Consider the following 21,554-nt stretch of genomic DNA (forward strand, 5'->3'; position numbering starts at 1 on the left):
ATGATGTCGGGTAGGAAGGAAACTGACCCGGTCATGTTTGCGCGTGCGAGTGGTTCTCCTGACATCGCCGAAAGTGCAAGGCGAGGTTGTAAAGTAGAGCAAAATGAAAGTCTATCTGTTGCACGGTAAAAGTCCATCCTGGATTTGTTGAAAAGAAAAATCAGACCAAAATGAACTTGCTTACTGTTTGGTTTTCAGATTTTTTTTTATTTTTTAAATTATATCTAAATGTTAGATGCTTCAAAGATTAACTGAACTGGAACCACCTGAAAATTGTTTTAATTTTTATAATGGAAGCTCTGATTGACGTTGTGTGGAATCTCAGAAAATAGTAATATTTGGCTTCAGGGCACAAGTTAAATGTAAGGAAGAAAAGGAAATGGAAAGAGAACCAGGAGACTTTGAGAACAGACAGAGCATAAAGACACATATTCTACTGGGTTGGGGGCTTGCCTGTTTTTTTTTTTTTTTTTTTTTTTTTTTTTTTTTTTTCCCCAGCCTCAGCATTTAATGTTATGTGTAGTTAACTAACTAAATTGGTGGGAAAAGTTCTTCACAGAAAAAATAAGTCAGACAAAAGAGGGAGCTCTTTGTACAGCTGTCCAGCTTTTTCCTCTTCAGGATTTCTTTACCAAGACTCTGATTCAGCAAAAATAATTCCTATGTAGGAATATACTTAAATGCTTTCCTAAGTAGCAAAACTTGTTGAGGGTGGGGGTGTGTGTTTGTCTAGAGTAGGAATTCATACCCTTACTTTAATTATTTTGCTGATTGATGGTGTCTTTATGTGACAAAGTCATGTTTTTACATGACTGAAGGATGAAGAAAAGTCAATGAAAATGTAAAAATTGTTGTCTGATTGTGGTGAATTATAGAAGAAACAGCACCACAACTGAGTTGTGTGAACATATGTCATTTATTCAGCAGGACAATTAATTTAGAGGAATAAAGTAAAATAGATATTAAAAGTGTCATTAGAATAAAGTGGAAAATGTTCTAAAGCTGTAGATCATTTTCATACAACTGGCTGGAGCTCTATGAGTTTTATGTTGAGGGTACCAATCCACAAATCCAATTCTACTGCTTCCAAAAGAATTCGTGCACACTTTTTTGAACAGCTCTTACTGAATATGAAGGTATTATGTATAGACGGATGTTTTCTTTATGACAGCAAGAAGTCTACCTTTCTACCTGTTACTTGGTTTTGTAGAATTAAACCTATGTGTATAAGGTATTGTCTTTGTATGTGTATAAGAATACATATGCACATACAGTGTGTGATAGTGTGTAGAGTAAAACTCTACTTGGTGGTGAGAGTGTGCTGAATACCTGAAATATATACATGGAGATCTTAAGATGTAAAGATGCTTTTGATTTAAGTTGAAGATTTAAGTTTTAAAAATCCTTTGTTGTTTGTGACCAGCTGCTGTTGAATTAATAAAACTTAAGAGCTACAAAAATTGCCCCAGGCTAGATGATCAGATGATGTATATTAACTAGATATGAAATTGTCTGAGTTTGTAGCTGCAAAAACTACCAAGCAGATTTATTATTTGAGTAATTATTGCATTACAAAAAATCTCATGGTCACAGCCAATCTGTTGATTAATAGACTGTCTGAAGTCTACTTCTGCAATAAGCCTAAGGAATCAAATGCCAAGCCAGGCAGCCTGTTGAGGGTTTCTGGTGACATAAACCTCGAGAAGATGTAAGTTCTTTAAAGCAGGCTGGCTGCTGTCTTTTCTGTGAAGTCCACATAATGCCAGCGCAGTCATTTTCCAACCACTCTTTCCAGTATCATTATCCCTTTTGGCCAAATAAAAAGCTGTGATTGAAATGCAATGTGAAAAGTGTAAAAAACCCCAAAGACTACAAGAAGGAAATATTTTAATATCTGCTTTATTAGAGATCTTTGCAGTGGACTGGTGCCTGTAAAATTCTCTTCCCACAGGCTCTGCAAAAATGAGGTATTCATAGAGTGTTAAGAATTTTCAAAATACATTCCTTGAAGAATTGTACTGATTGTTGCTAAGTTACATGACAGCTGATTGTGAAAAAGGACTATTTTTTGCATAGGTGATATGAAGGAAGCATGCAATTTTCCGAGCTTCACATATTGTACCGTGAAATGAGACCCCTTGTCACATGGTGGCTAATCCAGTCATAGTAGCTGGCAACTTGTGTGTACACACCAGGGTGACCAGCCTCCCCACAGTTCTCACCCCAGCTCACAATACCCCAGACATAGGCCACATTTTCTGCATCAAAGCAGACCAGGGGGCCACCTGAGTCACCTTTACAGCTGTCTGTGGAGCCATCATAAGTACCTGAAGAGGAAATAAAAAGCAAAAGTAAATTAATGGCACAGGAGGCAGAGCTCAGAAGATTTTTCAGGTCTGTGTCACTTCCTGACAGGTGTTTGCCTAATGGTCACCAGTAAAGAAGATTCTGAACCTCTTCATTTCAATTGCAGGGCCTCTCTTTATACTTGCGGCTGGCCCAAATTCTCATTTGCTTTTTCATCAGTCTTTTTTTACACAGCACAATAAAGAAGAATTCAGCCACATTCTCTACTGTAAAAAGTAGCCCACAAAAATGGAACAAGGTATAGCGATTTGTAGACTGATTCCTTAGGAAGTGAAGATAGCATAATGTGTGTACACCTCCATGTCTGCCTTTGGTGTCCTCTCTAGCCAGTAATCCAGTTTCATCTGTACAATTATTTTCTTTGCCAGCTTTACAAAAACAGGTGGGCAGGTACAAGAAGGAGAGGCTATGAAATCCTGGGATGGGAGGGAGAGCAACTGTCTCTAAGTGCCCCCACTGCATGGTCAGTCTCAGTGGAGACCTTTAGCAACACCAGGTAGCAGCCCTGAGGCACAAATGTGCAGGATCCAGTGCCCTTTATGTTTCAGTGTTCACAAACCTACTCATTTGCAGGTCAACAAGCACAGTGTTCATGAAAAAATTATTCAAGATGGATGTGATATAAACAGAAATGCTGCTACAGAGCTAGATCTATGGTTTTTTCCGATATACTCAGTAAAAGTTTATTAATTCCTAACACCCTTACTACACTTTTCTGCTTGGCTGACTGTCCTACTATGAAGGAGCCTGTACAAAGCATGAGTCCCCAGGCTTTTGGAATGTAACCTCTTTCTTGAATCTGTACATTACTGAGAAAGAGTCATGTGAACTTTTCAGAGTTAGGATTACTAATCATATAAAACAAGATTTTATTGCCTTTAATCAGTTTAATTAATACTGGCCTGTATTACTAACTTCTGTGAATACCAGACCTTAATTTTAAAGTTTTTATTTGCATCAGGGAAGGGATGTTAACCCCAGATAACCTCTTTCCGAATGTGTCTCGTGGTCTTTGTCCCCTCATGGTAAAGTATGATCACTTGAAATATATTCAAGAAAAGGGAGATAAATTACAGAACTGGTGCACTAAATAAACCCAGTATCTTACAGATGAAATCCTGAATTCATCACAAATTATTTTGCTTTTATATCTGGTTTTAATTTTCTTGTTGAATAGCTTGCTTAAAGATTGCCTTTACTTTTTGATTTAACAAAGAGTTGAAACCATCTGCCCTGTGTAGGTTGAATTAGTCATGTTTTTGGCAACATTTTTTGTCACTTGAGAAGCAAAAATGCATATTCAAAGTCCTCATTTTAATACTAGGAATGACAACCAGTTTCCTGGACAGACTAATCTAAGTTTGAAAAGTTAATTGTATTTTCCTGGCATGCAGTGTGGTAGAAGCAAATGTCTAAGCAGATGACTAGTTATATTCTAGTCAACAGGGCAGTGTGTTCTAGGACAGGCATTTGCTTAAATATGTTGCTGAATCAGAATCAAATACAGTAAAGGTAGGAGGTTCAGTAGGCTGTAAAGTGCTTGTGTATTTAGAAAACATAACTCAAAATTACATGCAAAAATTTGCCCAAATAATTGTGGAAACTCATCGTGCTGTCATTGGAACACTGTTTACAAATAGGTATATAATGGTGGACGCCACAGGCTCCAACAGTAATATTGTGGCAGTTCTTTTATTGCCTTTCTTAAGTCTAGAAGACTCCCAGCCAGTATGTCTGGCCTAAACTGAGAGCAGGGTGGTAGAGAAATTATAGCAAGAAAATTGATGCTTACCTGCACATGCCATTTTTTTAAAAAATCGTCCTGGATACAATTCAGAACAATTGTGAAATAAATTAACATTTCCCCACTTGAGAATAAATTGTTTTGTGTAACCTAGAAAAAAAAAAATCAAAATTGAAAATAGCAAGTACACATTAGACACATTTAATATAATAATTTGATAGTTATTTACTTATTTATAGAATATTATCTTCAGTATTATAAACCAGAAACCTTAAATGGCCACTAATATTTACCCTATATGAATTATAGTGCATTGGCCATATACTTCAAAATAAAAGCAGAGTGGTTTAATTACAGTGTAAACTACAGTACTTTCATTTTGTGACATTTTCACCCTTTCTATTTCCTTGTTTTCCTCAGGGATTTTTTTTCCCCCATGTTTTCCATATCAAGTTTCCAGGCACTTGGAAATGGGTACACTGTTTTTTGTGAACTGGACATGTGGCTGTGATTCATCCTTATTACCTTTTTTCCAACTCTGCTCTATCTTTATGGAGCAGTTACTGAAGATACAGGTGAGCTATGTATTCATAAGTCTTAAGAGATGCTCTATTTCTGTCTCCACTGGCAATTCCCAACTTTGCTTTTGCTGGATGGATGCTACTGAGTACGGAGAGGAGAAACCTCACAACCAGTATGCGGTAGCTCCAATGCCAGGCTAACACTGTGATACAAAACAAATGCTTCCCAAATCTTTGAAAGCATGATTATATTTGGCTTATATGTCTCTATGCAAGCTTCACTGAAGTGAACCCAAACATGGCAGAGACAAGATGTACTGAGTTTCATGACTGCTGGCTGCAGCTCAGATCCTGTTGGGAAGGGGACAGGGGACAGGGGACAGAGGACAGGCTGTGACTATGGGCCCCTGTGAGCTACCATACAACATCTGTTCATATTGTTAACAGGTCTCCACAGCTGACAGAATTATTAGAGGGACAAAAGGAAAATTTCTTACTTTCAGGGTAGTTTTCATCCAGGTGTGTCCTCCATACCAATCTACAAAGTGGCTGAAAGAGCAGAGGAAGCAGTACAGAAAAGAGAACCCAACAGTGATACCTGAGTGCCAAACCACAGCCTACATTTTCTGTACTCAGCTTCTTCTGAGTGCTTTGTGCACAACTGTTTTTCAGCCTTTTTAAAATGAAAGCTCACCACAATTAGAAAATTAGTTATACAGGTAATACATTCCTGAAGCAAATACTAAAGCAAATACCTTTCTCTAGTCCCCATCCAGAAACCTTGCATCTGTCACCAGTCTTAAACATATACTCTGACCAGGGGACACAGGCAGGTATGCTGGTGTCTTCCAGGGAGCATTCTCCATGCCCAGAACCTTTCAGCTCCAGCAGAGCAATGTCATTTTCATAAGTTGATGCATTGTAATTTTCATGAATTATCACTTGGTTAAGTTTGAAAGTATTTGTCTCTTTGTCATATGCTATTGTGTTCAACATTCCAACCCAGACAAGGTAGAGATGGACTCGATTTGCCCTGGAAAAAAACAGCAAAATAAACACAAGCCTTACATTTCAACTGGTTTAAAGCTGTAAACTGTTGCATTTTATCAAAGTTTCTGTAGAATAAAAATCCACATTAAATACATATATTTTCTTTCTGGACTTAATGCCCAGGTTTTTCTGAAGTGTAACAAATTCAAGGCAGATGACACATGCTGAGTACTGCAACTAATACAGAAAATTATGTTAAAGCCAGGCCCTGTTTAGTGTTGTGACAAAGAGAAAACAGGTGTTTATGCTACTCTGATAAAAGAGTGACCAGATGTGGAGAGGACTGGCAAATCTTACGTGTCTGCTCTTGGCTTATTCTGGGGAATATATGACCCCAGGGACAATCTCTGGGAACAGATCCTGGACTTCCACAAGGTAGAGACAGAGAAGAGAAGAGGTCCCTTGTATTTAACTTCAAGCAGAGTGGTTATGATGAACCTTTCCTGCCTGCTGCTATCTGACTTAAGTACGCCATGTCTCTTCAAACTCATCCTTATTTTTTATCTTTTTATTCACTGTCGAAACTCTCTGTCTTCTCTGATACTTTCTCATCATTAATCTGGGCAAGTCAGTGTTTTAAACTGTTCTATTCAACAGAAAAATAGAAATGAACAAACAGGTAGCTGAGAAGGGCAGTAATATCCAACTCAATCTTTCTGCCTTGCAGAAAGAAAATAATTAATTTCAGAATTATTTGTTTTTACCTGACACAGTGAGCAGCAGTCAGAACCCAACAGCCACCAATATAAACCCCTCCACAGTACACTGTTGAAGCTTCATTGCTGGTGTCTTTAATTGCCACTTGCCAAGGAAATTCACCCTATTCAATCAACAAACACCAATAATGAGAAACTATTACAATTCTACAACTTTAGTGCATAAAGGGGAAAACATCTCTTGGTATCACCTAATATCCTTGCCTATGTCTGATTTTAATAAAAGATCTGCTATCCAGAAGTTCTAAATTGAGCTCCCTCAGATATAAAGGATATATATATATGAAAATTCGGTCATTTTATCCAATCTTCTGAGTTTGTGCAATGTGTCCTTCCCTCCAGCTTTCAGTCATGAAACCCCTTGTAGTCAGAGAAACAGATGGAGCATCTGCCTGGTTTGAATACATTTTTGCTGTATTCTGTTTCAAATTATAATTCCATTTTGCCAGAATTGTTATTTTTGGCTGTCATATTAATTGTTTTTCTGAGTAATTTTTAGTGTCTACTTGTACTTCCATGCTTAATTTTGTAACTCTCTATTTTACTTTATAAATTGTGCTTCTCTTTACTTTCATTCAGTGTGCTGCAAAACATGACATAAGCATTGTAGCTGATTTTGTTATTTCCATAACTTTAACAGAAGGCAAATAACGCCCCTTTAAATCAATGCTGAATGAACTCATATCTGGTAAGGTTTTTTTTTTACCTTTCCTGCAATCTCTCCACCTATGATTCTTTTCCGTCGAGTTAGTGTGTGATTCCTAACACCGCAGTGCACTTGGGGAAGAAGTGTCTTTATCATTTTTCTTTCTTCAATAAAAAGGAAAAATGCGTTTCAGAATTCAGGTATACATTCTCCCTAAAATTTGAGTGCTGTGAACATCCCAGCAGCTGAAATAGCAGGAAAACAGACCAAAAATTTTGGCATCTGTTTTTGCTTTGAAAACTGCTTGTGTCTTAGCATCACATTATTCTCTACATTTTCCAATGCTGGCTGCATTCAGGTAAATAATTTTAAGGATGTTCCCCTAGATTTGCTGAGAGTTTGCCTCAGCTGAGAGTTTACCAGTTGCCAAAACATGCAGATGTAGGTCCTCAGCTAGGATGAATTATAATGGCATTCTCGAAACCAGTGAAAAGTGAGACAAACAGTAAGTCCCAGAGTGTATATTAACAAAGTCAGAATATCTGAGTGCTCTAGATCTGAGCAGCTGGCTGGTAGCTAGAAAGTCACCAGTAAGAGGGTATGCTGTTGATTTTGGAGGGCCAATTACATTTACCTTCATCCATGCTGTCCTTTTCAGCACCTTCTTCTTTGTCTGTAGTAAAATAAGAAAATATTAAAATTATCGGCAAACATTTACTTGAATACATGTTTGTGTGCCAAGATGATGGAGCACATTTTAAATGCATAAGGGCATACTGTTCACATGGAGAGCAACACTCCCCAGCCTGGTACCTGCTGTTTCCTTTCCTGCTAGGCACTGTTTGGCTGCCTCAGCCTACAAATGACCAAGAGCCAGCAGATACTTGTTTATAACTACACAACATCTACTCGCTCTCCAAACCTAGGGAGCCTTTCTGCCAGGAAACCCTGAGAAATTGCCTTTTTTTTGTTCGTGATCTCTGGGGAGATTCATAGATTCTTCTCCACCAAAACAACCAAAATTTCTCCTCCCGCCCCATCCACCTTCAGAAACTTTCTAAAACCCAAAGCAGCATTAAGTAACAGGTTTTTATTTTTTTTTTTTTTCTCCCCAGTTTAGATTATGCTGTTGAGTACGGTGTACCGCCTTTAATAGGGCAAGGAAGGACATTCAACACGAGAGGTAAATTAAATGCTTGCTGAATCTGGTTTGTCAGCTTTTACTCAAACAAAGTGCCCACTGAATTCTGTCCCCAAATGGGGGCTAAGCATTGTGTCTGTTCTCCTGTCACTGACAATGAAATGTTCACATTTAGGATTCAATTTACCTGTACTAATTACCATTTACCAATAGTTTTTACTTTTTTGGCCTTAGACTTTGTATCTTTTGAGAGCAAGGAAAACATTCTTATTTTCTAACAAAAAATAATCATTTCAACAGAGAGGAGAACAACACAGAATTATTATTTAGACAAACTAATTGAATTCTTCATTTGTGAGGAAAGTATTTCTGCTCCCCTTCTCCACATTTTCTTAGGGGATAGTTTGATAGCTGACCACAAAAACAAAAGACATAATCTGCCTTAAGCTTCCCATAACATCATCTGTTCCTTCCTTCCCTTAGTTTTCTTGTCATGCCTTTCCAAGAAAGGAAAGAAAATTCGATGACCTTTTCTTCCTACTATGGTAACATAACATTGAGAAGACTGATTCTTGCATAATAAATAAAATACTAATATGCATTGTGTAGCCTCTAGTTAAAATTGAGCTGAATGAGAGAAACAAAAAACATCTTTCAGAAGAAAACCTGCACAGAGAACTCCAGCTTCATCCTCTCCTGTGAGGCAGTCGATTTCTTTGTTGCAGACATTCTTATTTGGAATACAGATATTTGACCGGCAGTGGAAACTGTTGTCTCTGCAGTCTGTAACACAGAATTACAAATGTAAATCACAGGATCATTTGGTTCAGCAACCTCACACTGTCAGAGAGCTTTGTAAAATGTAAACCAAATGTATATCCATATTACAGGGGACCTGGCTGTTCATATAGAGATTACAAAAGCAGGCCCTTTGCATGTAAACAAAATGGATACTTGGCTTTCCTCACCTTAAAATCTTGAAGTTATAAGACCTGAAAATGTGGATTTCTGTTACCACTGCAATGCTGTACTGCTAATGCCCGTTTTTTTGCACTTGCCTATGTATAAATTATGGTCTATGTAGTGACTTAATGGAAAAGAGAATTTAGCTGTTACATCACTGTAGAAATTCTTTGTGGGTGGATTTCTGCTGAAATTATTTTGAAATACCCGACAAGAGGAAATTGTTACCTCTACAGCACAGTTCATCACTCAGGTCTCCACAGTCATTGATCCCATCACAGGTTTTTTTCAGAGAAATGCACTTCTTGTTGACACAGTGAAACTCCCCATCTGAACAAGCTGTGCAGCAAGATGAAAATTAAGTTACTATGGAATAGACTGTAGGTTCATAATTGCCCAGGGAAATACTCTGCCTGCATATTTGATTCTGTCAGCAGTTTGGCCTACCAGCAGTAGGTATGCTGGGGCCCAATCAGGTAAATAAGAATATTTTTCATTGTTTTGGTTGCCTTTTCATCAGGGTTTCAGCATGACCACTCATTTTCTTCCTCCAAATTCCAGTAGCCTGGAAAAAGGGAATTTAATTTCTTCTAATGAAAGGACTGGTGAGGACTAAACCAGAAATGATCAGTTCAAACCCACTGTTAATGATTCAAGGGTTTAGGATGATGGAGGTTCCCCCTCTAGAAAGAACTCATCAAGAGTCTGTGAATAACTACTTTTGTAAGAAAAACTGAGATGATTCATAGCACTTCTAGTCAGCGGCATCTCAGGCTGATGCTCACCAGCGCCAAAGAAAGCTCTGTACAGAGAATGAAAAGCTGTTAGAACTCTAACATTAGAATGGATTCCCCTTTTACAGTGAGAAACTGAGGAGTCCTGAAACCCCGCAGGAGACACCAGCAGTTTCACATCGTAGTCATGCTGGTCTGGCTGCATTGGGTGTGCTAACTGATGTCCCTCAAACAGTGAGCACCACATTGTCACCTGTCTCCTCACCAATTCAGCCAGAAGAGATAAGATTTGTGGGATACAATACACCTTCATACCCTTGGAAGGATGGTGGAACAAACAGAACCATGGGTGAAATAAGTTTCCTTTGGGGAAATATCTATACAAATACTTCAGGAGCAACAGTGATTTTTCAGACTTGAAAACTCAAGACGATCTTGACTCCAGATTGCCTCAATTGTCTTAAAGTCTGCAAAATGGTGATTTAAATAATCAGGTTTCAGTGCAGGTTTTCTGTGGCTGAGAGTTCAGCAAACTGGGTCCTCAATATTCAAAATGAATTTAAAATGTAAAAACACCAAACAGATATTAAACTAAAAAGAACTACTAACCTCTGAGATTTTCATGGCACTGCAGGCTGACCAGTTCCTCATTACTATGTCTTGATTTCATCTCTATGTGACATTCAGCAAGACTTGTCTCTAGGCCCCTGCAACTTATTTGCAGACAGTTTAATGAATTTAAGGCAGATTCTGTGATGCTGGAAGTAGCTTGGTAATATTCAGCACCTCTGTGAAGACAATAATAACAATTTATATATTTTCACAATGGATTATCCACTGTTTTTATTGTTTAGAATTCATACAATTTTCCTCAGTGTCAAAGAATTTTGGTCACGGCTAAGAAAAAGAGCAGACTTCCCATGGAGTTGCCCAGGGGTAAACAGGAGTGTCACCGAGACACACAAAGCAGTCACACGCAGACAAGAGATTTTGAGATTTTCGCAAGGCAGAGGTCCTTCCGATTCCAGCTCAGAGCTGAGAGAGCCGAGAGAATTTTTTTACTTTTTATACATTTCTGGGTCTAGCAGAAGATTGGCTTTTTGGGGTTTCTACCCCTCAGCCTCAGTGGCCAGACCAATTGTCAGTTACAATTGTTTTCAGGTTAGAAATATGCAAACAAAGGACAGAGAATGAAAAACAAAGGATTTGTTTATGTTACATCTGTGAGAAAAGTAGAAAACTGCTCTTAATATTGTACAATAACTAAAATGATCTGACTCCATTTAAGAAAATCAAAAGGCTCAGAAAAACTCAGAAACACCAGGGTAACACAGGAGATGTTTACTTTGGAAGAAAAAGTGAAGTGCTAGTTTTTGCAGGCTGCTACATAGAACTGTCCCCACATCCATATGTAGGTCTATGAAGGTCATTGTGTATCATGATGGATAGAAAAGCCTCCTTATGTAGCAAAACTTGTAAGCTCAGACCTCTACCTCTGTGTGGACACAGCTGAGCCATAACTTGGGAACCATCCTGCATGGGGTCAGCAATGCTTGGTGCCATCAAAAACAGTGAATATTGAGGAAGATGAGGCAAGGCTGGGATTGATAAATGTTATCTTTCTTGGTTTTACCTGAGCACTATTCTTCTAACAGTGTATGTATCCCCTACCTTAAAGAAATATAGATTGAGTAAATAAGTAACTAGAGAGGCTTTCAATGAGACTCCAGGGCTGAATGCTCTGTCTCAGGGCAAACCGTTCTCTGATCTTTGAAGATACACTGATCAGGACTAGCAAACATTTGCTTCTCACCTAGGGAGGCACTGCAATAGCAGTTTTAGTTTTTTGGAGACTTTTTTAGGTTTTTTTTTCAGTAAGGTTGGGGAGGCAGCGCTACCTGAGTTAAGTTAGTTGTACAGGTGTAAAACTACTATGTACAGGATACAGAGGTAACTTTATGAGGAGCTGAACATACAGCTTGGGTCGTCAGTGTGGTCACAGGAAAAAGAAAAAGCTCTGTGTGGCTTCAGCCACCCCTTGGGCCAGAGCCAGCAGTGGCAGCAGAGTCAAGGGGTGAAGGAAAAAACCCCATGCTCTGCTCCCTGTTATTCTGGCTAATGCAAGTGGCAAAACAGAGCTGTACCCTGTTGTCAGCTGTCCTGAGAAGCCTTTCTCAGCACACAGATCATTGCTCAGAGCTACTTGGGGAGGGTCCATCCATGCACTTTCCCTAACACAGGCCACACTGAGAGAACACCTCCACATTTGTCTTCATCTTTAAGGTAAAACAGTTCCGGTTTGTATAGTTGTAGCCTCTAACAGAACACAGAAATCTGTGTTTCAGCTTTCAGTTTAAGAAGTTTTATCAGAATATTGTAGCCAATACATCATTCATTATTTTTCTGTCTTTACTGTTGGCTGTGACTGACATCTCTGTAAGCATGACTACTTTTTCAGATCCCCTGCAGTTATCCAGAGATAAATTCCCCAAACTTACAATTCAAAGCCAAGGTGCCTGCAAGCCACGTTTGCTTCATTCATTGTCCACTCACTAGCACATACAAAACTGTCATCCTTATGATTCACGGGTTTTACTCGAAGCAAACTTGAATCTCCAGGACCCAGAGAGACTGAAAATGTTTCTAAAAAAATTTTTAAAAAGATAGAAAATTTAAAAAAAGAGAGAAAATTAAAAAAAAAAAAACCAAACCCAAACAAAGTCATATTATATAGAGGTATCTAGTGGCAAGACAGCACAAAACCAAATCGGGACTAATTTTGTATTTACAGCCAAAGTTCATATGGAAAAAACAACAGATGGGGAACCAGAAGCTTCAGGTATTATTCCTAAATTTTCTGAGGTTTGACTTTGTGTCTTTGAGCCTGCTAATTTCTCAGAATATACCAGTTCAAGGACAAATGAGGGCGATGGGTCCATAAGAGTACTTAGAAGATCTACCAAGAACAGGTTGCATTTTAGTATGATGACCTTCTTCAGGGGATTTTTGCTAACCAACTAGTAATATTTCAAGTGAGAGGGCCACATCCTACTTCTACTACCTGTGTCGCAGAATGCCTGCAGCACTCTGTGTAGCAAAACCAGCAGCAGGGTGACCTGGGCCTGTCAATCACTTTATTTTTTATCAAAATCAACAGATACTTCGCATTTTCAGTGATGTTTCATTTTCTGTTTCATGTTGTTACTAGTGCAAGAAAATGAACAGACTTTCTGAGATGTAAATAGCGTGAGCATCTCCTCAGCCACCCCTGATGGGTAAATTTCAAAAAAGGAGGTGTTAATACCTTCAGGCATGCACGCTCCCTTGTGCAGAAACTTTGCTTTGGGTTGTTGGCACTCATAGCTCTTCAGCTGACAGTAAGTACGGAAGCTCTTTCCACTGGTGGAACAAACTGCAGAGCCATTCTTTGGGCACTGGTAGGGAAGCTTGCAAAGGCATTTTCCCTCCACACATCGTTCCCATGGGTGACAAAAAACTTTTTTACAGGACTTGTGGGTGTATTGGTTGCCTAAGCATTCTTCTATGAGGTAGTTGTCTTGTTTAGCTGGCTGGGCAGGCTTAACCTGTTCAAAGTGGTTTTCTTCAGCGTTAGATGCTGCATTCTGCAAGACACACAAAAATTAATTAAAATAAAAGCAAGATTAGGGACTGAACCAAGAGTTATGCAGATCCCTTCACTGACCATAGCAAAGTGTCCATTTATAAGCTTTTTCCTATCCAATCAAAAGTTCCTAAATACCAGTTATAGTGTTTTTCCCTTGTCTTTCTCAGTTTTTCTGAACTTGTTTTTTTTTTGGATCATTTACCTGGTGTGATCTTTCACTTCTATACTTAGTTACTTAGTTTTTCACTCAAACTTTATACTCTTTACTTTTCAAACATTGGCTGAAGTGTGTAACAGATTATAAACATTTTTAAACGCACTGGTTTATAACACATCACAGCAATGGGGCTATTAAAAGTCAGATTAAAACATAAAGGAATTTAAGTACCAGAGAAAGAAAAAAAAATAGCAAATTGGGTTTTTTCCCCCCTAGGGTTTGTTTTATTGGCTTGGTTGACTTTGGATTTAAATATCACCTGTAAATGTTTATGAACTACTTACCAGCAAACGAATCTATAATTAATGATTTGTTTTGCAGAGTCCACGTGACTCAAGTAACAAGTACCTCAAATATCTTAACAAGTACCTGAAAGCAATTTGAAAATGAAATGCTGATCAGCTTTTTTCCTGTATCTTGCACAGCAGTGGGTTTGCAGTGCAGTTGCTGGCTATCACTGGACTGCAGATACAGATTCTGACCCTCCCTCGGATGGCCTCTGGGTGAGTGGCTCTGCACCTGTGTTTGTGCAGCTCTCTGGTGACTTCAGTGCTGGCTCAGTGCTTTTGCTTACTAAGATCTGCGGGTAGGATGACTCTTGGAACATGAAAAATATATATGGATGGACTCTAAAAACTGGAAAATAACATTAGTCCTCAAACGCGATTTATCAGCTTTGACTGTGTCAACTGGACCAATAGAGATGAAGTTTAAAGTTCTTATTAAGTAATCCTGCCCGCAGTAAAGTCAGTGAAGATGTAGTTGGGGCAGAGTTTAATCCAGTGCTTCTCCTTTTCACGGTTGTAAAATCTTATTAAATTCTTCCTGCTGTTCTTAGGTCAGTAGAATCCAAACTGCGAGCCAGATCCGGCTTGGCACAAGTCCCATATTGTGCTAGGTGTTCCTCCTCAACGGGAACAACAGGTGCTGATTTTTATCTCAGACCTTCTCTGAAAGACTTGGGTTGTGCTGCATGCCCAGCCTAGATCGGCTTTCCTGGACACTTCTGCCCAGAGACAATCCGCAGGAAACCTTCTGGCAGTAGGATAATCCCATGCGGCCATAGTATACAAGACTGCAATCCCATTTCTCAAAAAAAGGGAGGTGGGGAAAACTGCAGCACATTTCTGTGGACAGCCAAGCTTGCAAATTTGGTTTAGGATAGGATCACGATCAAAATCTTTTCCAGAAACCTGTTAGCATAAGCCCAAGGTAGAATCAAAACATGAAAGAGAAATAGCGAACTTCAAACCTCCAGTCCAGGCTAAAACAAATGTATGAAACGCAAATACTATGAAAGGAAACTTTTTTAAAAAAAATAATCTGGTTTTGCTTTTACAACAATTAACTCTTTATTAAACGTTTTTAAAAATTACTGCTAGCACAATAAAACGTATCTTACCTCTGATCCACAAAGACAAAAGAGACACAAGAAAACCAAGCAAATTGGGAGCATTCGCATGATGAAATTTTATCTCCCTTCCTAGACAAATTCCTTTGGCTGGGATTCTTTTGAATGTCAGCTGTTAGATTTGTGTTTAATTTTTAACCATTAGAAAAATATTTTGAAGTGTGCTTAGAAATAAAGTACAGGAGCCTCAGCTATTAACTGATAAATCTGACCTCTTCAAAAGATCCTGCTTTAACTGGTTTTATCGTAAAGTGAATGACGAGATAGCAAAAGTAAAGCCCTTAAAGTAAATTATTAAAAGGAAGCGCTTGCTGGTGTTACACTTTTATTTTCTTTGCGCTGAGGAGTCCGATCGATCCATCGCACCGCCTCTCCTGACTGTAGCGGCCACGCCTGCCAGGTTACTGTGAACGATCGACGTTGTTACACACGGCGTATATACCTGGCGAGCGCTCCTGTCATGGTCACGCCCGTCCCACAGGAGCGCAGGAATTACTGGGAATGTCAAGCTGTTTGCGACAGTGTCGGCCGGCAGGTGCCCTTTCATTTACGGCAGGCAGCCCCTTTTGCGGCAGCGCGGGTGTTTCCGGGCACGCACGTGCAGGTACGTCCCGCGCGGGAGGGGACGGAGCCCCTGCCATGCCCGTCCGTCCGTCCTTCTGTCCGCCCGTCTGTCCGCCCGGAATCCCCCAGGGAATGGCCCCAGGAGCCGGGGTCCCCGCCGAGGGCGCTGTGAGGCGCTGCGGGAGCGCCCAGCGCGGCCGAGCCCGAGCAGTGCGGCCTCCCGAGGGAACCTCCTGAGGTTTAACGGGGCCGAGCGGAAGGGTCGAGGCGACCCCCAGCACCAATACAGGCTGGGGGGATGAGCAGAGGGAGAGCAGCCCTGCTGAGAAGGACTTGGGGGTGCTGGTGGGTGACAGGATGGACATGAGCCAGCCATGTGCACTCACAGCCCAGAGAGCCAAACGTGTCCTGGGCTGCATCCAGAGCAGCGTGGGCAGCAGGGGAGGGAGGGGATTCTGCTGCTCTGCTCTGGTGAGACCCCACCTGCAGTGCTGCATCCAGCTCTGGGGTTCCCAGCACAGGAAGGATGTGGCGTTTTTAGAGCAGATCCAGAGAAGACCACGAAGAGGAGGTCACAGGGCTGGAGCACCTCTCAGCAGTCAGGCTGAGAGTGGAGATTGTTCACCTTGGAGAAGAGAAGGCTCTGAGAAGATTTTACAGCAGCCTTCCAGTGCCTGAAGGAGGCTACAGCAGAGCTGGGGAGGGAGTTTTCACTAGGGCACGTAGGGGTAGAATAACAGAAGAGAGTTTTAAACTGAAAGAGGATAGGTTGAGACAGGATATTAGGAAGAAGTTATTTACTGTGAGAGTGATGAGGCGGTGGAACAGATTGCCCAGAGAAGCTGTGGATGCCCCATCCCAGGGGCCAGGTTAGATGGGGCCCTGAGCAACCTGGGGAAGGTGTCTCTGCACATAATAGGGGGGGTCAGAAGTTGGTGACCTTTAGGATCCTTTCCCAGCCAAACCATTCTATGATGTTCTCACTTTGTGCCACTTGTGAGGCTGAGGACTGTCGTCAGCCTTTATACAGATGAGTGAAAAAAGTGCTGGTTACTGCTAGTCCCTTTTTGCAGTTGGACATTGCAGTGGATGACATCTTAGGTGTGAACTTGATTTTTCATAGGCCAGCATGTTTTTGAAAAGGACAAACCATTAAATTAACAGACCAGGCTGACAGGAGACCGTAATTTGTACAGCAAATCAAATGTGACACTTCTTTTATATCTTAACCAACTGATTTTTTTTTTTTTTTTTTTTTTTTGTTCACAATGTAGGAAACAGTAGAGAATGTCTTTTCGTGGAAGAGGAGGTGGAGGAGGAAGAGGAGGTGGAGGAGGAAGAGGAGGTGGCTTCAACCGTGGAGGAGGTGGCGGAGACAGGGGTGGCTTTAACCGTGGTGGACGAGGTGGCTTTGGACGGGGAGGTGGAAGAGGAGGCTTCAACAGAGGAGGATATGACCAGGGCCCTCCAGAAAGGGTAGTTTGTAAGTTACATAGAGAAACTTTATTTATTTCACTTAGATTGTCTGCTCCAGCTCTTTAGCTTGTTTGTTCTTTTTCTCAGTGTTGGGAGAGTTCATGCATCCCTGTGAAGATGACATTGTTTGTAAATGTAAAACAGAAGAAAACAAGGTGCCTTATTTCAATGCCCCCGTGTACCTGGATAATAAGGAGCAGATTGGCAAAGTGGATGAAATATTTGGACAGCTGAGAGATTTTGTATCCTTCAAAAAATATGTGTCTTACAATATTTGTTTTTTAGAAATTGATTGGATGTTAAATGGGACTTCTCCTAGGATTTTAAGATAGTTCAGGATTTGGCTAGCAGATATATGTGAGTCTTGCTGCAACTGTTGCTGTCAATAGGTGCTCATTCACATCAAGTGCCTGTCTCAGAGCTATTTTGATATGACAGAGTACTTGAGGTCAGTCAGAGATTTTCACTCTGTACCAGAGCTGATGATGTTTTCTGGATCCATGGTAGTTCAAGTTGTTACTTTTTCTGGTTAACTGACCAGATTTTCTGCTATAGGTCACTAAGCCATAACGGAGTTGGATCAAGGGCCTTGGGGTTTTTTTTGTGCATTAGGGGACCATGGTCATGTTCCAACTCATTAATTATAAAGTGAGTTTATACTAAGATGTCCTGTTGCTCACTGTCCAGTTTATTTATTTAACCTGCCCATAAAAGTGGGATGTGTCAGGACATCTCTGACAAATCCAGCCTGACAGAGACACTGGGTACATTCTGTTGTCATTGCCAGACAGACAGAATCCATGACAAAAGCAGGATAGCTGGGGGAATAACCCTGTAACATGTCAGTTAAGATTCAGCTGGTGTTGGTGTGTTGAGCGCTAGGCACTAGCTACATGGATTTTCCTCTCCCACATTAAATATGAAGTAAAATGTGCAGGTTTAAATAACCTTTAATTGCAATTGTGATGAAATTTAGCTGAATTTAGAAAATACTAACTTAGAAAATGTCCGAATGTTCTTTCCATATACTGATCAAAATGCTCCTTAAAGAAACCCAACAGTATTTTTCAGTGAAACTGTCTGAGAACATGAAAGCCTCTTCGTTTAAAAAAATGCAAAAGGTAAGTCAGTCTCAGTAACAGAATTTTGTTGAATGTCATCAGTTAGCTAAGTCTAATTTGTCAGCAGATAATAGAAGTTTTATTAAGGTTTTAATAACTTTAAAAGCTGATTGTCCCTTGTAAACATAGGAATTAAGTTCCTCATCCTTTTCATTTTGTGTTTGCCACATTATTCCTTCTCCCTGCCTCATGAGAAAGGACGTAACAAAATCACACAAATATCACCTATATTTTAGCAGTTCTTTAATTCTGTGATTTACTTCTTGTGTGCTTTCTCTATTTGGCTTTTTGCAGAGGACAGTTTGACATAATGGGATAAGACCAAATGGTGGATATTTGTAAAGGGAGATGTTAATGTGCTTCTTAGTCTTGTTATTTGAAAGCCTAATGGAACTCTTTTCCTGTAGTTTTACATTGATCCAGCAAAGCTGCTACCTCTTCAGAGATTTTTACCAAGGCCCCCTGGAGAAAAAGGTGCTCCCAGAGGAGGTGGTAGAGGAGGACGAGGTGGTGGACGTGGGGGAGGAAGAGGTGGTGGTAGAGGTAAGGTCACAAGAATGAAAGCTGCAGAATGTTGGAGTTAGTTGGGGTGCCATGGGTTGCTTTGGTCACTTGTTCTGTGGAGTATTTGTGTTGTGTTTTCTAAAGCTGCTGGTGAGTACTTGATTATCAGCAGCTGTATAGCAAATAAAAATGTTGCTGTTTGACTTTACAGAAAAGGCAGTGATACCTTTCAAGTAGTGAGACTGGCTAAATAACAGCTCCAGAGCATAGGGAGGAGAGAATGCTGATTTATAACAAAGATAGAAAGCCTTTTGAACATCACCTGTGATGTACTCTTCAATTAAAGCTAAAGTTTATTTTTTTCTAACATCACAGTTTCTTGCCTCTTTTCCATACCCTGCCCCTTTGCCAAGGCAGGAGTGTTTCAAAGTGGTTTGGTTTGTTTGTTTTAATGTTCTGTTGAGTTGTAATTAATGGATAATAATTACTAATAGTTGTAATGAATTACTGGTTAATATATTAATTTCATTTTGCTCTTGTGAAAGAAGTTAATTGTTAAGTCTCTTTAGTATTTTGGACGTGGTATATCAGGTATTAAGCAATACCTAAAATGCTCCACATGGTCCCTAGAAGGAACAAGGAACGTAGTAACTGACCTGGTAACTGTCCAGCAATTGACAGTTTCTGTTTTTATGCTGTTCTTTTCATTTCAGAAGCTGTCAATGAAATAAATTGTTGTGCATAACCAGGAGTTTATGTGCTCCTCAAAGGGTAGTTTCTTCTTTTGTTTAGGAGGATTTGGAGGAGGCAGAGGTGGAGGAAGAGGAGGAGGATTCAGAGGAGGTAGAGGTGGAGGAGGATTCAGAGGAGGAAGAGGCGGTGGAGGAGGCTTTCGGGGTGAGTGTGTGGTTTTTACCTTTCAGTAATATGAATAGCTCCTGATTTCTAAAGCTTGTAAATATTAAACAGAGTGTTGTGATTTTTAATGTCTTACAGGTATTTCTAGTTCTATGCAAAAGATTCTGTGCATCCTGGTAGTTTAAACTGAAGCAGAATACTCTGCATTTGTTGGTGCATGTGTAAAACTGTGTTAGTTTTTTGCATTTTATTCTGTCAGCTCACTCAGTGTTATGTATAGAATTTGCTTTAAACACAACTAAGATAAGAATTGTTTGATGTATTTTTCTTTTCTCTTAAAATAGGAAGAGGACATTAAAAATGGAACCATGAGTATCTCCTCATTGTCTTACCATGTCATCTGCAGAAGAGCAAAGAACCATGAAAAATTTTTGTAAAGGACCCTGAAAATCTTTTTATAAAGAACTTGAAGCTACAAATGACAATTATTTTTACACTTAATGACTGTTGATGGATGCATGAAGAGAGTGTGGCTGCAGGTGAAGAGCTGAAGACTGCTCAGAATATGTGTAAACTTTTCTAACTAAGCCATGGTTCGATGTTATTCTTAAACTGTTTGTTTCTGACAAGCAGTGCAGTCAATGCTTAACTCCATGTTGGAGTTTGGAGTTAGCAATCAGTTGAAATGGGTTTTCAGAAGACCCTACAAGTTCACTGCATGCACGTACTTCAGTGTGAACCTGTGCATGACTGAACCCTGGTTCCTCCTTTTATATCGAATCTTCTGGGCTGCTCTGAAATGGACATGCCATTTAAACAACCTTTGTGAACCTTTTTTTATAAATTAAATTTCAGCCTTCTTTTGTTGGTAATTTATTAAATGCATAATAATGTGTAAGAGAGAAGACAACAAAGTATATTTTGTGAATTTTTCTATACACATATTAATGAAAGCCAAAGGCGTTAAGACATAGTCTTAAAAGCTGCTGTCTAATGAAACAAGACAAGGTTAATACTATACTTCAGTCATCTAATGGTATATAATTACACTGATATTCAAATGCTAAGAGTTTTTAATTGGCCCTGCATCCCTCCTTAGCCTGTTTCTCTGGAGGTTTTGATGTCCTGGTACTGCACCTCTGTGGTGCTCTGGGTTTGTGTAGAGCTGAGATAACCCATCACAGGGCTCCTCTGCGCACAATCAGTTATGTATTGCTTAGAAGGTCTGCACGAGTCTTTGGTCTCTTTAAATGGTTGGGTAATGAAGATTGTTGGGGAGATAGTGACTGTGTCTTCAAAGGATGGAGGAGACCTGGGTGCCTCTCTTCTCTGAATAGAAAATAGAGCTTCCCTGGATTTCTTTCAGCTGGAGCCAGGAGTCTATTCACAGACTCTCCTAACAAGCACTTTTGAAAATGGACCTGTAGAGTAATGTATTTGCTAGTATTTTTACATCTTGTTCAGTGTGAAAAAAGTTCCTTTCAGAATTGATTGCACTGTTACGCTTTTTAATTAATGAATACAATTACAGGCAGTTTAATTATGTCAGCCTTCTGCTTAACAAAGGCAGCAGGAAATTTTTCAGTACCAGGATTGGACACTTTTACTGCATGTTTTAACAAAGGTGGCCATTACTTTTAATAATGTTGAACAAAACTTGAAGGAGTGGAAAAACAAACAGTAAAAAAATTCATTTAAATGTGAATAGATACTGCAAAAAATAATGGATAAAGATATTCTTCAGCTTAAAATAACAAAACACAGAAGACTGGATTTCCGCTAAGTCTGCTTTCGTGAGAAGATGCTGAGTCTACTCTTAAACCCAGGAAATGAGAGATTCCAGGATTTTTTCCTGTTATTGCTACAAGCCTGGCTTTAGCCAGGTCAGTTAAATCC

The 21,554-nt window shown here is 39.7% G+C and overlaps 2 protein-coding genes across 2 annotated transcripts; one reads left to right on the plus strand and one right to left on the minus strand.

The window, feature by feature from the left end:
• Window positions 1-1,883: 1,883 nt before the first annotated feature.
• CFI (complement factor I) lies at window positions 1,884-15,599 on the minus strand. The gene is made up of 12 exons (XM_040064910.1): window positions 15,127-15,599; window positions 13,187-13,505; window positions 12,381-12,525; window positions 10,492-10,670; window positions 9,377-9,487; window positions 8,852-8,968; window positions 7,679-7,717; window positions 7,105-7,208; window positions 6,387-6,502; window positions 5,388-5,665; window positions 4,160-4,261; window positions 1,884-2,327 (listed from the first exon to the last, which is right to left on the minus strand). The coding sequence occupies exons 1-12, from the start codon at window positions 15,184-15,186 to the stop codon at window positions 2,110-2,112; spliced, it is 1,788 nt and encodes a 595-aa protein (XP_039920844.1). The 5' UTR covers window positions 15,187-15,599; the 3' UTR covers window positions 1,884-2,109.
• GAR1 (GAR1 ribonucleoprotein) lies at window positions 8,186-20,572 on the plus strand. The gene is made up of 9 exons (XM_040064929.2): window positions 8,186-8,227; window positions 14,150-14,227; window positions 15,483-15,739; window positions 16,974-17,182; window positions 17,263-17,417; window positions 18,237-18,296; window positions 18,704-18,839; window positions 19,593-19,697; window positions 20,003-20,572. Exons 4-9 carry the CDS (start codon window positions 16,987-16,989, stop codon window positions 20,014-20,016), a joined length of 666 nt encoding a protein of 221 aa, XP_039920863.1. The 5' UTR covers window positions 8,186-8,227; window positions 14,150-14,227; window positions 15,483-15,739; window positions 16,974-16,986; the 3' UTR covers window positions 20,017-20,572.
• Window positions 20,573-21,554: the final 982 nt, after the last annotated feature.

The sequence above is a fragment of the Hirundo rustica genome, chromosome 5 (genome assembly GCF_015227805.2).
Source record: "Hirundo rustica isolate bHirRus1 chromosome 5, bHirRus1.pri.v3, whole genome shotgun sequence".
Classification (NCBI taxonomy): Eukaryota; Metazoa; Chordata; class Aves; order Passeriformes; family Hirundinidae; genus Hirundo; species Hirundo rustica.